The 14,104-nt window shown below is 45.8% G+C and overlaps 1 protein-coding gene across 2 annotated transcripts in view; it reads left to right on the top strand.

The window, feature by feature from the left end:
- Positions 1-5,890, top strand: part of TNPO2 (transportin 2) — a 120,683-nt gene extending 114,793 nt beyond the window's left edge. For both annotated transcript variants that reach the window (XM_069604115.1, XM_069604114.1), the window contains exons 24-25: positions 2,594-2,723; positions 2,874-5,890. In XM_069604115.1, coding sequence (XP_069460216.1) covers positions 2,594-2,701 — 108 coding nt within the window. In that variant the 3' untranslated portion in view covers positions 2,702-2,723; positions 2,874-5,890. The remainder of the gene's footprint in view (positions 1-2,593; positions 2,724-2,873) is intronic.
- Positions 5,891-14,104: the final 8,214 nt, after the last annotated feature.

The following is a 14,104-nucleotide window of genomic DNA, read 5'->3' as shown; positions in this document are numbered from 1 at the left end:
AGATATATAGGGAAGCTATATAAATGCCAAATAACATAACATATACATGAATTTGATATTGGTTTTAGTTACTTTCCTGAAGTTTTCAAGATTGCTATGTATTAAAAAGCCTAATGAAGAATTGCACGTTTTTCTACTTTTCTAACTTGCCCATGACCACTGTTGGACCCCCTCCCAAGACTTGGCTTTACTGCTCTGCCACCTACCATGACTGGGTTTAGACTTCAGTGTCTGGCTTACGGTTAGGAACGATTTTCTTTTTTGCCTTTCCCTCCATAGCTTTCTATGAAACCCCTTCTTTTTTGCTTTGCTCCCAATGTCGTTTAGAAGGGAAGTAAAGCCTTAGCTTCTCTTTTCCTTATTTGTTATGGGGAAACTGACTAGTTTGACCGTCAGTAATCGGGAACATAGTTTCCCTTCTTGCATTTTGCAATGGGGATACTTTTACGTCCCCCTAACTTCTTACACTTCTGATTTTTGATTAACTAAATTTTTGTTTGTGCCCTTTCACCGCACATGGCTAGTGACCTAAAATAATTGTGCCACTAGTTTTGTGACCATTGTTTGTTTTTCCTTCCCAGGTCGGGGAAATGCCTCATAAGTTACTGCACCTGCATGGGAAAGCTGCTGCTTTCGATGGCTAGTGAGCATTTGCATGTGTCTGAACTGGGCTGGTGACTAACTAGCCCTATTCCACATCCCTGATGCCAAAAAGTCGGTTTCTGGGGTGAATGTGCAACCAGTAGTTTTGTTTAATTTACATTCTTAAAGCGCTCACACAGCCCGCGGGCATGGAGGCGCTGTTACAGTAATTGTTTTTTTAGTTGCGTAAATTATTTTTTTTGTCTTGCCTGTTTATAATGCGCTTAACACCAAGAGGTTTTGAGACGCGGACCCGGGGATTGAATCTGTGTTGCTCCGTGTCTTGCTTCCAAGGCGCGCATGTTGCCGCTGAGCTATCCTCCTGGGACAAGTTATCGCTGGCTGTAAAACTACTGGCTGTTGAATGGTGCAGGTCCTTCCCAGTGGTTGGCTTGGACTTGCTTTTCAACTCCAGTTTTCCAGATTGTCACCATTACAGGTGATCTTCCCAGGCGATGGTCACAGAAGCAGATCAGCTCAGTCTTTTTTAATGCTATGAAATTGACATTTCAGTAGAAGGTGACGAGCTGGAGACCACCGAAGTTCCGGTTGAGGTATCCCACGAGAGTTTCAGTCCTCCTGGAAATCCAGGGACACTCCAGAAGGATCTTGGCGCATGCAACCTCAAGTAGGCGTCTAGTTGGCCACAACCTGCGAGGTGGCTTCGAGATCCGTTAGAGGAGCAGGGCTTCACCTGGCCAATGACTGGAGAGGATGCTGGTCCACTGCAGAAGTTTTCCTCTTCTCGTCAGAGTGTTGCTATTCTCTAAGCCCACCAATGGAAGGGATCGGCCCCATTCAAACAGCCAGGACACCAGCCCAGCAACTGAGTCTCTGGCACCAAGAGATGTGGACTGGGACCGAACAGTCCAAACCACTCCCTTTGGCTCACTAGCCCATGAACGCAGCAGCTTTAACAGCCAAGTGCATTACATTATGTGGGACCTTCGGACCAGAAGGACAAACTACAATATGGCAAAAGAAGCAAAAATCCTAAAGGCATGGCCATCTGTGCGTGCTACCCACCTGTTTGCTTACGGTAAATGCAAGTGCTTGAGTAAAACAAAACCAACGGGGGAGGGAGGGTGTCAGGAGGGTTGGAGGCAGGGGGGAATGCTACCGATATCACCAGCTTGTCTTGGCCACATGATACCAAGCATCCCCACTGCACTTTAAGGTGCTGTGTGCAAAATACATCAATTTCAAAAGAGAAACCAGCTTCTCCGTACTGGCAGTCTTGGACTATTCAGTTTCCCCAAAACAATGAGCAAAAGGGTGTCCTATTGTAATCGATGGAGGGGAAAGGTACAAAAGAGAAACTTTCCTAAGAGGCAAAATACATGAGACAAATTAAAAGCAGTAGAAAAGTATCCACTGCCCCAGCCCTCCCTGGACACAATGCAATGAACCGCAAAGTTACAAATAACCTACAGCAACTATGTCCCTACTGCACTTCACAGAAGAGGATGTTTGCAGAGATAAAAATGGAACAGTTATCCTGCATTGATGGCTATAGACCGATCAGTGCCTCCCCCCCCTCAAAACAGACAATGCTTAGCAAGGCCAGCGACTTGAGGACCTCACTGCCCTCCAAAGCTAAATGTTGGGTGTCCATTGTCTAAAGAGGGAAAGCCGCAAAAGGAAAACCTCCCCTGGATGTAAAGGGGTTGGTACCTTCATTCCAGTGTTTAGCCGCCATTCCACTAACTGTTCATGATGCCTGCTTCTCTTGGGGGCAGAACACTAAACCAAAATGTATGTCCAGCAAACGGTTTTCTTTTCTTTCTTTTTTAAAAAATTTTTTGGTAGGGAGCGTTTGGCAGGGGTGTGATCTTAGTTCTGTTAAACAAGGCACTAGCCCACAAACCATGAATTAATTTCACATGCATGTTTTAGAGACTGGGGACAATGTCTGTGCCTAATGTGTTGACTTGCCATCTTTTCGTCCTAGATTCTTCATGGTTTTAAGGACCAGGTGGGTGAGGAGAACTGGCAGCAGTTTTCAGAGCAGTTTCCCCCTCTCCTGAAGGAGAGGCTGGCGGCGTTCTATGGGGTCTAACAAAAGGGACGCACCATACTAGGTAAATTTGATATTGAATGCAATTGAGCCACTTTTTTTCTATGTGCTTGCTATTCTGCCATTTGTTTGTACTGATGGCCTTGGTAATAAGTTGCAGATTTTCTGAAGCTTATAGTGTCACGACACTAATTTCTTTTCTCTTCTTCCTCAGGTTCCTGTACGTCCTGGGAGGGATTACTGGGAGAGCTTGTCCACATCCATGTGTTGCACAGCCCGGCCAATTGTGGGTTAGGGAGGAGTGTGGGACTAAGACTTTCTGTCCTCCCACGAGTTACTCCCCTCCATGTTCTGAAATTTTTAAGGTGGGTGGGAGGAGGCGGACCTCCGGTGTAATTTTTAAATCAGGACATTTTACAAGCGGAGTGAGTTCCAGAAGGAAAGAGCCTGCCTTGGCACAATGGACACTATCCTCTGCCATGAAGGGGCGAGTATCCAGTCTGCTGTGCAGGAGGGAGTTGGGAGGGCTGTGGGGGATGAGGGAGGGAAGTCTAGAAAAGGGCCGTGCTGGGGTGGGAGGACTCGCAAGGGGCAGAGTGTCAGGGAAGGGGTGAAGTCTAGAAAGGGCCATGCTGGAGTAAGGTCTAGCAGGTGCGTTGGAGGAAAAAGGTTTTTAAACACCAATTCAATGGGAATGCTCAAGGAGAACAAAGCTGTCCGAAGTGTAATAATGTGCAAACTGTAGGATTTACAAAATCTGAAAGGGGATGGGGCTTTCCGTGTCATGTGAAGGCTGCCAATTCCTCGCTTTTTTCTCCCCCCGTGGTGGTGGGTGGAGAGGGTGTTGGAATGAAAACCATGCATGGTGAGTAAATAGGCTAGAAAACCCTGTGAAGGTCTGCGATTAACTCATTTCATTTAGGACATGGCGTTGCAGTGGGGACCAGTTCTCTGTGCTGTGAAATCTGACTGCCCAGCCAGCAGTTTGGAATGCAGTCAGAAAGGGAGGGGCCAAGTGTTTAATGGGGGCGGGGGAGGGCTTCAGGGATTGAGGTTCCTATCGTAACAACTGTAGAAGCATGTTTTAGTCACTATGAATTGCAAGCCATTGTGTTCTGTGACACTGCTAATTGCGTCCGATTTATGCGTGTTGGGACACCATAAAACCTAGGCCTTATGTTCTGCAGTGGTGTTTGAACCATTCTTATGGTATGCCCCTGCCCGACTCCAATACAGAGCTAGCATCTGAGGAGCAGCCTGCTTTCTTCCCTGCCACTCTTATAGTTCTACTTTGAAGCAGATTAATTTTGCTTGTTTTAATTGACTAACAGTTTGAAGCCTTTTGCTCCCCCAATCAGTACACAACTTGCTTGATCGCTGATTGAGCCTGTACTGGAATGCATGCAAATGGTTTCCGGTCTTACTGCAAGTGTGGGAAGACTTAGTGAGATGCTGTGTGCTTATGTAACTGTTATTTACACAGTGGACCATTGCACCATGTGGGCGTTCCAGGACCTGCCTGTGTAATTGCAGCAATTTGCAGTTGGAGCCGACCTGGGTTTTGAAGACTTGCTTGACGGCAAAGTGTGAAGTCTCTTCCTGGAAGAGTACCTTTTTATAGACCAAGCTGTGGGTGCTGGTGCAAAGTATGTCATGTGTTGGGGAGGATGTGAAATTCTCTGGCGACGCATGTGACATTCAGTTGCCCTCGAGCCCAGAAGGATGGACACTAATTTGCACAGATGAACAGTGGTTAGATCAACTATGCTGCTCTTCGAGGATGGGGAGGGGTGGAGGGTGTCTGCCTCGGATGATTGTAAAATAGCTGTCTTGCAGGATAAACATCTAGGACAAACCAGATGGGCAGAATCTTCGTTGTATTGCTAGAACAATGGTTCAGTAACTGGTTATAAGGCAATGGTCTGCAGAATGCAGGCATCCAATTATTTATGCATTTGGTCCAGTGGCTTAAACTTCTTGCACTTCTCACCTTGTCTCAGAGGCAAATTCCATTGCCAGTTTTCTGAATCCCCTTCCAATGAGCATTCAACACTCTCTCTCATATGGGAGTAACCTGAAAAGGAGGGGCTAGGTGGGCAATCTGGCGACAGAACAGCAGTACATTTTACAGCAAATGGTGCTGGTCTGGATGACGTTATGGGAGGCTTGTTTGACCTCTGCCATTAAGATCCATGTTTGCCACTCAATTCTCTACATCCTAGTAGTCATGTATTTTAGAATATATCTGGTTATCTATTTTGGCTGTTTCTTCTAAAATGCTGGTAACCACTGTTGTAGGAATCCCACAGATGCAAATGTTGCCCTGTAGGGTCCTCCCACATGGGCTAGGTTTTTAAATATGGGTGGATTTCACACTGTCTGCAGGAGCTGTAGACACTTTGTAGTCTGCTGTTTTGGAGGTGGAACAGAGTCTTCTCTTCAAGGCGAATGATCTGTTAAAATAATTTGGATGTTTGGCTGTCTTAACGCGTGAAGTCCCATTTTAAAGAGAATGGATGGTGGATATAAGACAAATGATAAATTCCTCCTGTTAAAAGGAGGTTATGAGTAAGGTGTCACATGTTTTCAGTGTTTAACTTGTTAGTGCCTATTGTGAGCTGTTGGGGAGCAAGCCATCCACTTTTTAGAAAAACTAAAATCAACCTGCTTTTACAGGGGTGGGGAAGAACCCTGAAGCTGTATATATTTAATAAAAAACGGGGGCAGGAGTAGGTTGTAGGAGTTTGTTCATTACCCATTATCTGCTCATTGGGTTCTTCCTCTTGCCAAAGATCTACTTTTTCAATTTGGTAATTCTCAAAAGGTGGGAATTTTTAATAATGAAATCCATTCAGGTTGTTCAATTTGAAACTGACTACATTTTCTCCGCAGAAAAGTCATTTGGGTTTCAGGGGAGATTACCAGTGGCATAGGTTAAGTCATTGATTTGGAAACGTGCATCAGGCTGACTAATTCCATTTTGTTTTAACAAAGAAGTTTAAGCTACTCGGCCAGGCTGCCTTCAGACGCCTTGTTTTTGTATAACTACATCCTGTAGTTTAGCCTTTGTCTGTTAATCCTGGACTTGTATATTTGTAAATGTTTCGTAATGTTTCCTATGGTAAAACAGCAATGTATTAGTGTTAAAGCGGCTGCTTGCACCTTGCGCAATGAGATTTTTCTCATTTTATGTACAATTTTTTTTTTTGTTGACTAAACTGTTTCTTGTGACTCACTGTGTCTGCTCTTTATTGATGGTGATTTCCTGGAATATTTCTTTATGCTGCAAATGAACTAAATGTGGTTGTGGATAAATATTTGAAAAACTCTCCAGTCCAATCTTTGTGCCTAAACTGAACTTCAAACCAGCAAGTTTTCAATTCGGAGCTTTTTGCCCAGGTTTGTATAACTGCTTCCAAGTATTTATTTGTTTGCGCAACCCTTGAAAGGTAGCCCATTTTACAGGGGTACCCCTTAAATACAGGTACCCCTGATCACACTCCAGAGTAAATGCACCCCTCTAGGGAATTAAGGCCACAAGTCATCTTGCAAGCGTAACAAACTTGTACAAAGATGAGGGGGGAGGGGAGGCAGAAGACTCTTCTCTCCCTGTCCCCCCAAAACTAGCATGCTGTCTTCATGGCTGGCTCCTGCAGACTAATGCCAAGCAAACACCTTTATATACACTGTTCAACTTGGTCACTGTATACTGGCATAGCTCATCCAAAACTGTTCTTGCCTTACAAAGGATTCTGCAGTCTCCCTTCTTGCATGGCCGGGGTTGTTTGGGACAGGCTAATTAACATAATGCTAGCCTATGCAAAAATACATTGTAGCTAGTATCATTTAACGCTTTACTCAATATTCACATATTTTATGTGGTCCAGTAATTCGCCCCAAAAACCATGTTTCCATAGTACTCTGTATGTCGTGCATTGAATCTTTTAGGTTCCATGGGCTTTTGATGGACCGGGAACAGCTGCTGAGTTACCTCGTGCTCTCTGGCAGCCTCAGCTGACACAGGCAATGCCTGTAGTCTATTTTTAGCACAAGCTGCATTCACTGTGCTTTGAGAAAAGCGAACTATAACAGTTTTACAAATATTTTCAGCTAAATAATTTGCACCACCTTTAAATATTAACCATCTTTATTTAGCGACCCTTCTCCCCCTGGACTTTTGTAGTGCTTTGAAAACAGTTAACAGAAATCTGGCCTAATTCTAAAGTGCTTGGGAATGAAGAAAACGGTAGCTCCTTCTACAGTAACAAACTCATTCCCACCTGACATATTTACAACCCCAGAAATATTAGTTTCGCTGTTTATTGTATGGCAAGGTGTTTTAGGTCCAATTGATTCAATCATCTTTGCAGTATTGGACTATATGAACATATCATCGGAGACCAAATTGGCACATGCAGAATAGAACCAAGAACACATCACAGGCACCACTAATTTTGCTACTGCCCCCAGCCATGACGAGACACAATCCAAGGCAAGCAGCCAATCTGTGTTCTGAACACCTAGATTGTGCACCGCCTCGATGTGGGATAGTGACCCATTCTCAGCATCCCCAGGGGTATAAGTGCAGAAGCTGCTTGTACCCCAGGAGCAAAAAAAGAGGAAAGGATTCTGCTGAGCCAAAAAGAGCAGTGTTGAAGAGTCTTTTGAGACAGTTTGATCTTTCTTCCCCTACTGTTGAAATCGTCCTTTTTCAGGAAGCATACCAAATTCTTGTGTGATCTGCAAGCTTCTTTAGGTGCTAAAGTGGCTGTTGGCACCTTGACAGGCATTTCTTCTCCCGATTACTAGTAGCACTGATTGCAGGGTGGCTAGTGAATACTTGCCCCTCTAAGATGGTAGGAGGTGCAGGTAGGCTTGTCGGCCACAAACCCAGTATGAATCCATCACTGCTGCTGTCTCTGATCATTTCAGGATCAGAGTGTTGGCACTGTGTTTGCGCCAACAGGAACTGTTCTTCATGGAGTCAATGGCTCTATGTACTTGCACTGGCTTCTTCATTGTTGCCATCCATGTCGGCCTTGTGATGTTTTTGGATCATATTTGCACACAGTCTCTATTTGGTATATTGCTTCTCCACTGTATTCGATCAGCCCATTTGCCATATGAGTAACCGCCCAAGGAAAAATATGGTACTTGTGGACACTGCCAGTATTGTGTGTTGCCATTGCATAACGCTGGGTGTAGATCAATGCTCATCAACTGCACGCTGTGTGCCTGGAATGTGCCCTTTATCACCAATAGTGCAAGATGTACCAAGCATTGTGCCTCTGTAATTGTCACTGGGAGCCCCTGATGTGTGCAGGATAAGTTCAAACACGTAACAGCTTTCATTGATTTCCTTCCTGCAATGCACAGATCAGAGTACCAGCTATTCAATGTTTCTAAATGCTAGATGTCTGAAATTATGTCAAAGCCCAACCCCTTATATACATCATACGTCATTCATACTTCTGTTTCATTCGTCTCAAAACCTGTAGGTGTGGATGGCAAAGAGCCATTTTGTATTTCCTTTTTTATAGACCTTTATTTAAAAAAATGTTTAACTGTTCATCCCCCCCTCTCCCATGTATATGGCCACCCATATAACTGACACACCTTCATCCACCCCAACAACCACGACTAGTGTTACACAACAATTTATACGTCTACAGTTCTACAATACAGAATCTTTATCGTTCTCCCTACATAACATATGTTGGTCAGCCATCTTCGCTTATTCCTGGAGAGGAGACAAAAGGAAATGGGGAAAGGGGGGGGGGGGGGGTGGGACCCTTTTTTTCACCAGGGCTGACTGGGTTCTGGACCTTCAAAAAATTGAAAATTCAAAAATTGACAAAAGATAAATGAGAAAATCCCCCAAAAAATCAGGCGTGTGCCACTGCACAGCACCATGGCATGGATCCTCAAATGTCTTATTTGGTTATGTCCTTACTAAACTTTGCCTCGTCTCAGGTGCTCTTCGGACATCCGAGAGATTCACCCAATATCTAAGAGAGGAGTACAGAACGCTGCCTCATATGGACCTTTAAACCTGTGGCTGATCAGTTCCTCAGATAATGGTCCAGTTTTATGGGTAATGCTGTGTATGGAACTATGGTCTTGCTTTCTACTAGGGTGGTCACTATTTGTTCCCCCCCCCCTTTACTGCACGCCACTACCGGCCCTGTGTTTCCGTCCCGTCTCCTGGTCAATTTATGACCCATCAACATATATAAAATTGTGTGTATATAATCCAGGGTTGCTAAAACAGGCTGTGCAAATAGCTTAAGTCCTCCAATTGTCTAGTCATTTGTCGGTCAATTCAAATGTACTTTAATTCTGTCCTTTTGAGACTTTGTAATAGTGGCCTTGTGTAGGCTGCGTCGTCTAGGATCTATACCTTACAATGATTACATAAGCCCAAACAACTGATACATTTTCTTCAAAGTACTGGGCCTAGGGGCTGTACGTACTGCTGCTGCCCTATCTGACAATATTTTTACCTGTTTGTCTCAAGTATAGTCCCTCATGTTGGCAGTACCGTCAAAGCCAGCAACCTAATGCAACAACTGGAGATGACCAAACCCTCCACTACAGAACTAGAGCTGTCTGACCTAGACTGGAAAGCGGAGCTAATCCACAAATGGATTGCTGATGCAATTGAAAATTTTGCCCCGTGAAAAACCATTTACCCCCTCAAAAGAAATCGACATCTGACAAATCATACAAAAGACCAACCATCCTTAACACTCAACCAACCGGACCTGACAGAGAACCACAGCACAAACTCCACAACTTTCCTGACATATCAATGGAGGAATTCGCCAAACTGGTAAAACACCAAGAAAGCAGGATCACTTCCCCGGACATCTACAAATCAATCCTTGCACAAGGAACACCATCGGAATACTATAGAAACCGCCTAAATCTCACTCACCGCAGGAACTGTACCAAAATTCTTCAAATCAGCATATATCAAACCACTTTTTAAAAAACACAAGTGGCGTGGAAGACTAACTACAGACCAATTTCCAACATTCCCTATCCGGCAAAGCTCCTAGAAACCTACGTATACAAATGAACCCAAGAAGATGTAGGAAAAAAAAACTGCTAGACCAAGCACAAGTCGATTTCAGACCTGCAAGAGGAACAGAATCAGTACTACGATCCATCAGGGACGACCTAAAAACAAACTCTGATTCCAACACATCCTCTGCTCTTATATTGCTCGACCTCTCTGCAGTTTTTGACAGTCATGACACCCTAGACAAGACTGGTATACCAGACATGGCACCACTCTGGATCAAATAATTCCTAGCAGACCGGACAGAAACCGTCTACTCCACGAGTTAACGACTGGAGTGCCACAAGGATCCTCACAAAGATCCTATACCACTATACTTGAACATCTACCAGACTCCAGTAATTGAAATCTTCAAAAAATACAAAATAGTATGCTAAAAATACATCAGATGACACTCAAATCATCTACAAAATTGAAGACACTCAACCCTAATTGAGTGTCTAAAAGAAGTCTTTAACTGGATAAATGCCAACAACTTGAAAATCAACCCAGGAAAAACAAATTGTCATTATATCCAAAAACCAAGAGAACAATACCTACATTCCCTGGCCAACGGAAATGGGAACTGCGCCAACCCTAAGGTAGTAAAAAAATCCGGAGTCCTGATGGACAACACCCTAACCTTAGACCCACAAATACAATCAAATGTTTCTTCCTCCACACCAGAAGAGTCCTACCTTTCCTCTCCACCCACAAAACGCACACAACCGTTGCCCTCATGTCAAGCATCGATAACACGAACAGCCTCTACCTCGGGATGACAGAATACCTCCTGAAGAAACTACAAAGCATCCAAAATGCAGCAGGCAGACTCCTCCTCAAACTATCCAGAAGAGAACACCTCACCCTTGCGCTATACATTCTACATTGGCTGCCAGTCAAACATCGCATCACCTTCAAAACAATGTGTACAACACACCGGGCAATCGGCGGACAGGGAGCTGAATTCCTACAAAAGAAAATAACAATCTACAAGCGAGACTGCTCGGATCCAGCAATTAAATCCGCCTGGAGCCAAAACCAGACATAAAAAAAAACTAGGAGGATCCTTCCACCTGGTCGCAAAAAGCTGGAACATCACGAAAGAGATAAAACACAAGACCACCTACAATTCAGAAAACTACTAAACCTGGCTCTTCAACAATGAAGAAACAAATTGAAACAACTAATTAATCAAAGAGGTCGACAGAAATTAGGATGATATAGACAACGCCCAGAAACTGCTGAGGGAATGTCCAATAATAACTAGAGACAACGCTAGGTTGAATGACACAAGCAACAACCTTATGAGGACAGAATTGACACCCCTGCCCAATTCCACCATAACTCACCCATTCCATAAACGCCATCAAGTGCCAATTATGAATGTCAGGAGCTGCCACTTTGGGCGGAGCTGTGGACGTTAGCATGCGCAGAGCCTGGATGGAGTTGTGAATGAGGGCAGATGCCACGCCTAGACGTAGCCGAGTGTTGGCTTGTACCTCGCTTGGATGACAGGTTTAGGAGCGGTGGCTGGCGTGAGAAGCTGGGTAGGATTGTGAGTGCCAACCATTGGCACATCTGGATAGAATGGCAGTTGAGCAAAGCCACATCTGGACTGCATCGGGAATGCCACATTAGGATGAAATTGTGAATAACGGCTAGCCCCACACATAGACGGGTCCAAGGGTGGGCAGGGGCGGAATTTGGGCATGGTTGTATATATTGGCGAGCGTTGGAAATTCAGCACATTGTTTATAGACAATGTCTGACCTATCCACTAACAATTTCACCCCTACACCTCTCAAACTCTAACCAGACGCAACCACAACACTATACCACAACAAGCAGCACAAACTTCACTACACTGCAACAAAACAAACCTCATAGAATCGCACAGCAGCACACAGCGTCTACTGACAGGAAAACACCCCAAGCCCAGCAAACCGTGTTAACCGTGTTGTGGCTGCCAACAGCACATCACTCTTGCACCTTTCCCCGCTTACTCCCACTAACTTGCCCCCCTTCCTATTTCAGAGCCGCCAGGGTACCACTCTGGTGGTGGTGGTGCACGGTCTCTGGTGGTGATAGTGCACGGTACAAATATCCTTTAACATGAACAGTATTGTAGCTTCTTTTTATCTGCCTTGTACCCTTTGTGAGCCAACAATTACAATAATGCTACAGAATCCCTCCTGCACTGATATTCATTTTCACTACATACAACTGATCATCCACATACTGGATGATTGTGCTAAGCACCAGACTTCACTGTAATCTGTTCTGGGGTCACATCTCTCAGAAACCAAATTTCATGTGGATTAACAGTCCATAATTGTGCTGGCACATATTGCATGTCCTCAAAAAAATAAAAACCTGAGTAAGCAATGCCATCAGGGGGCACTGTACCTCCATACGGTATGGGCGTCCCTTCCAAGGGACGGGAGATGGAACCTTTTTCAGCTGAAAAACCTTCTTCCCCTTTAAATGTAGAGGGGTGCAGGGGTGTGGCCCAGGGAGCATGTGCTACCCTGACTCCGCTGCCACACCCAGTCCCCTTTTCCACGTCGACGGGCCGAATTCGCCAGCGCTCCTGGGTTTGGCTTCGGACATGTAATTCCACGCGCTGATACTTTCTTTGTCTTTTCTATCATTCAGAAGAACCAGGCGAGCCTGAGTTCTGCTGGACCTTTCCACCCTCAACCTCTCCTTACCCCTGCAAAAATTCAAGATGGTTACGCCAGCTTTTATAGCGGAGATATTGGACAAGGGAGACTGGATGTGCTCCCTAGACCTGAAGGACGCGTACCTACACATCCCGATTTGGCAGCCACATCGTTCTTTCCTATGGTTCAGGATCATAGGCTACCATTTCCAATACAAGGTTCTCCCATTAGGCCTCAACTCGGCCCCAGGTTCTTTACTAGATTTATGAACGCGGTAGCGGCCCTCCTTAGAAAGCAGGGGCCTCCACATCTATCCATACCTCGACGATTGGCTCGTCAGGGCTACATCTCCAGAGGCGGTTCACCACTCCCCATGCCCTTATGAACACACTGCATGACCTGGGCTTCTTGCTCAACCTTAGGAAGTCACAACTGCTCCCTATGCACATTTGGACGTTCCTGGGATTCATTTGGGACACATGCTCCGAGAAGGTCTTCCTGTCAGAAGACAAAATCTCGGCCATCAAGAGGGCCACCCGCCACTTCCTCAGCAGAGGGGTGACATCGGCTTGGTGGTATGAACATCTCCTGGGTCTACTAGCGGCGGTTCTGCTAGCCGTCCCGCACACGAGACCAAGGATGAAAAGGATTCAGCTGCACTTCACGGCCATTTACCTCCCGGCAGTTCACCTCCCGGGGGAATCCAACCCGGAGGCGGACAGGCTAGGAGCGGACAATTGCAACTAAACTACCTTGTTGTTCAGGAGATCTTAAACGGGTGGGGTCCCCCCAAGTGGATCTCTTTGCCACCTGGCACAACAAGAAGTGTCCCAGTTCGCATCCTGTCGGGGCCCTGGCTTTCTGGGCGATGCATTTCACCTCCAGTGGACTGGCATGAAGGCCTATGCCTTTCCGCCCACTCCCCTGATCCACAGGGTACTTTGCAAGATCAAGGAGTCGCTCTGCATCATTCTGATTGATCCATTGTGGCCGGCCAGGCCATGGTTTTCGTAGCTCTTCAGCCTCGGAGGTGCCCAATACCTTCCGATGGGCCCAGCACATCTTCTGCCACAGCAGGGGGCAGGATCCATCCACCCTGCGCCAGGGAAACTAGCCCTCACAGCATGGTACCTGAGCAGGTAAGAGCAAATGGACCAGGTTCTGCCTCTGGGCAGACTCCAAGGGAATTGACCCCCTTGGCCTGCAATCTGGACGTGCTCTCCTTTTTGGTGCACCTTGCTCATTCAGGAGTACAGGTAGACACCTGGTGTACATACCTCGCAGCCATTGGGGCTTACAGGAACTCAAGGAAGGCATTTTTTCCTCCAACGCCAAAGAGACTCCTGACTAGTCTCGCAAGGCTGTACCCACCCATCAAGAGACTGCACCCAGTGTGGGACCTCAATATAGTCTTGGGCGCTCTTGCGCACAAACCATTCGAGCCAATGGCATCTGTGGACAGGCTGGTCACCATCAAGACGGCCTTACTAGTCTGTCTTCCCTCGGCTCGCAGATTTAGGGAGATTCAGGCACTGGTCGCTTCTGAACCATATACCGCCATTCACATGGTACTCATGCGGACGCATCCGGCATTTTTGCCCAAGGTTCCATCTGCATTTCACTGGAACAAGGAAATGGTCCTCCTGACGTTCTTTCCCAAGGACGAAGCACAGAGTGCTACACTGCCTGGATGTCGGGCGTGCCCTGAAATTCTAT

This window comes from Ambystoma mexicanum, chromosome 3q (assembly GCF_040938575.1).
Source record: "Ambystoma mexicanum isolate Mex_15411 chromosome 3q, UKY_AmexF1_1, whole genome shotgun sequence".
In the NCBI taxonomy this organism is placed as follows: Eukaryota; Metazoa; Chordata; class Amphibia; order Caudata; family Ambystomatidae; genus Ambystoma; species Ambystoma mexicanum.
Note: the sequence above shows the minus strand (reverse complement) of the source record. Positions and strands in the feature narration are given on the sequence as shown.